The 3,469-nt window shown below is 47.9% G+C and overlaps 1 protein-coding gene across 1 annotated transcript; it reads right to left on the reverse strand.

Annotated features, from left to right (window-relative positions):
* Positions 1 to 875: 875 nt before the first annotated feature.
* Positions 876 to 1,725, reverse strand: LOC125549094 (flowering-promoting factor 1-like protein 2). The gene has a single exon (XM_087517076.1). It carries the CDS (start codon positions 1,503 to 1,505, stop codon positions 1,152 to 1,154), a length of 354 nt encoding a protein of 117 aa, XP_087373202.1. The 5' UTR covers positions 1,506 to 1,725; the 3' UTR covers positions 876 to 1,151.
* Positions 1,726 to 3,469: the final 1,744 nt, after the last annotated feature.

Below are 3,469 nucleotides of genomic sequence, written 5' to 3' on the forward strand. Positions count from 1 at the left end.
AATGACTCATGCTAATATGATGTGCTCATTTGGGATGAAACGGTGTGATTCCTTAATGGTTTACAAGTAGAAAAAAATCAAAAGTAAATGTCACTGTTTGTTGAAACCTATGGAATATGAGATCAGACGAATTTCTCAATAAAGCATGGAAATGTGGAATGCCCATAATGACCAAACACAGGTTAAATGATCTATGGAGGTGGAACAATCCTTAGCCCACCACCTGTAAGATCATAGTTTCGGTGTCTTTGTGCGTCCCACCAATATGTATGTATTATTCCTTTATCAATGGGAAATGCCATTCCAGTTGATAACAAGTGCCTACAGTAGGACGATGTGTGATTGTGTGAGTGTGTTGGTATGACACCGCGTGTGTGTCCATATTGTACTAACAAAATCACTCCAAGTGGAGAGCTTGCGTTTGGGTTTCTTCAAACCTGCAAAAAGTTGCACCAGACCATTCTTTTGAAGCACAGTCCTAGGAACCTAGCACCTGTCAACCTTTCATTTTGTTTCATCCAAAATTCAATTTTGCAAAATGGCGTTATCCGATACAAGTTTAAATATATGTAATCGGGTCAGAAGCTGCACGAGCATTCACAAAACAAACATTCTATTAGAAACACCGAATACAACACAACATAGCAGATACACCACCAGTCCACCAGAGTCGAAAACATCACCTTCTACGTACTAAATAATATGCCGCCTTTTGAGACACAACAATATGTATAACTACCCTGCTAACCATTCAATTTCAACCACACGTTAGTTTGGAGTGAATAATTTTCTAATGGCCTCTCCAAATCATTACTATACCAAACAAGCTTGATCAAAAGAAGACGAGCAGGTGGCAAGTGATACACAAGGTCCCCGCACATGGCACATCGATAGCATAATACTAGTAGACAAAATAATAATTAACCACAATACACACGCAGCATGTATATCTACATATACGTCAATACACACCATGTACATATACATACACACGCATATACGTGCAGGGCACGTACACACATACACAAGGTGGAAAAGTTAACCAGCGGAGATCGATGACGACATGGATGCAACGGTGGCGGCCGCCGGCGCGCACGAGCTAGCTGTGCTTGCTTCTATCGAATGGCCGGACGATCAGCCAGCCAGCAAGCCTAGACGTCGATGACGCGGAAGGCGTCGCGGTTCTTGATGACGACGTCATACATGTGGACGGAGCTGAACTGGCCGAAGTCCTTGGGGAGGGAGATGAGGTCGACGGAGGAGCGCTTGTGGAACCTGAGCATGCAGTCGCCGCCGGCGCCGGCCCCGCCGGCGTAGTAGCGCTCCCAGCCGAGCGCGACGAGCTTGCGCTCCAAGGAGGCGTAGGAGGCGACCACCTCCCCCGTGGGCGTGTGGAGCAGCGCCTTGCGCCGCACCGCCCCGCCGACCGGCGGTCCCGCCGCCGACGCCGGGTGGTTCTCCACCAGCTTCACCACCCCGTTGCGGAACACCCACACGCCAGACATGGCGCTATGTGTGATATGGTGATCTTTCTCTGGGTAACTTGATGGCCTGGATCTGGATGTGTACTTGATTAGTGTGGTGTGTGTACTTTGGTGATTGTTGAGGCTGGGATTTAGAAAAGGATGGGGCGTGGGAGGCTATAAATAGAGGCGACCGGTGCATTGCCGCGAGCGGTGGACTGCCTGATACGGACGTTACGTCTCGATGGCGAGAGCGCACCGGGCATGACCCCGCCGTGTTTATTCACTCTGGGCGAGACAGTGCTCGAATATATGTACATTGTAGTAGTATTATACTCAGTATTTTCTAGTTAAGATCTCTATCGGATAGAGATAAGATTATGAGGAATTTCGTACACCGCACACGTGCATGTGCAAGTGGGGATAAGCATATCGGCGGGCACTGGCCGATCAAGAAACGGACGGTCAGCATGCATGGAACGGTATGCCTGTGAGCTTGTACGTGCAGCATCTCATTCGCCACGGCATGTGAGCATGTGCCAACCCTATATGATGTTGGACAGTGGATACTCTGCGTAGGAGGAGACCATACATGCATCTATAAGATATACAGTAGTCATACTTCTAGTGCTAGCTAGTAGGAGTGTGTACGTGTAGGCCCAAGCTTAGCCATTAAGATACGTATGTGCTCTCTACGCAGATACACGCATATCAAATGGGTTGCTCATCCGCAAAAAAAGAAAAAAAAAGGTTGCTATCAAGTTTCGGCCGGAATCTTGAGTATATTCGTGACGGCGACCCCTCGATTTTCCGTTACGTGCACGCATGCATGAACCTAACTACTCCTACGAACGTTCTTCGATTCTTCTACGGATGCGAGGTGCAATTTGATGCACACGAGCGCGTACATATGGTCGGGGTATGTAGACGAAGCAGAAATAGCTTTGTGTAGGTATGATGTGATCCATGAGCAACGGCTGACGTGCGGCCGACCGACGGGAATCATGCCATACACGCATATTCGCTGTCTGTCCGATCATTCACAAATACTCAGTATACACTTATACGTATATAGATATAGTATCCTCTGTTTCTACATATAAGATCGTTCCGTTGGTTCAGTTTAAGCTGCCAAAACATAAATTTCTCCAAAACGACGATTGCCACCCTAAACTTGGACGACGATGACAACGGAAGTTTGTTGCATTGATGGCTGTTTTGCAGGATTTTGTCCCTTCGGCTGCAGAAGACCAAAGATTCCTAGTTTAGGGTCTTACCTTTTCCACCAAGCAAGCGTACAACACCCTCATGGCACGGCCGGACTGCGATCCTCTTGCTCCCATCATTTGGCAGTCTAAAGTTCCACGCAAGATTAAAATCTTCACCTGGCTCCTCTTCAAGGATCGGCTCAACAACCGAGCTAATCTTGCGCACAAGAACATCATTCCCACGGATGTTTGCCCTCGATGTGCTATGCTACCTGAGGACACCATGCACCTCTTCCTCGCCTGCCCCGTTGTCAACCGTATCTGGCAACGACTTGGCATCCTACCTCATGCAGATGGCATCATCGACCTTTGGGACGCGCCGATTCCTCAACATCTGCCACACAAGGCCTGGCCTCTTATTCTTATGTCTCTTCTCTGGAAAATATGGGCTGCGAGAAATGATATGTTGTTTAGGAACATTGATCAACGTTCTGTAATAACCCTCAGAGACCTCATATCTGACCTAGACCTTTGATCACATCGTCTCATGGATACATGTGACAAGGAGGACGTCTCCTCGTGGCGTTCCTACCTCTCTGCACACTGCGTCGTGCCTTTGTAACTCTGTAATGCTGCTCCGGCAATTCTTTGGGCAATATATTCAGGTGGGAACCCCCCCCCCCCCCCCCCCCCCGCGGTGATTCTCAAAAAAAAGTTTAAGCTGCCAAAACATATTATATTTAGAAACAACGAAGGTAGTATTAATTTGCGTGTTTGCTATGAGTTGCCCGAATTAGC

The sequence above is a fragment of the Triticum urartu genome, chromosome 3A (genome assembly GCF_056163025.1).
Source record: "Triticum urartu cultivar PI428250 chromosome 3A, HENAU_Tu73, whole genome shotgun sequence".
Classification (NCBI taxonomy): Eukaryota; Viridiplantae; Streptophyta; class Magnoliopsida; order Poales; family Poaceae; genus Triticum; species Triticum urartu.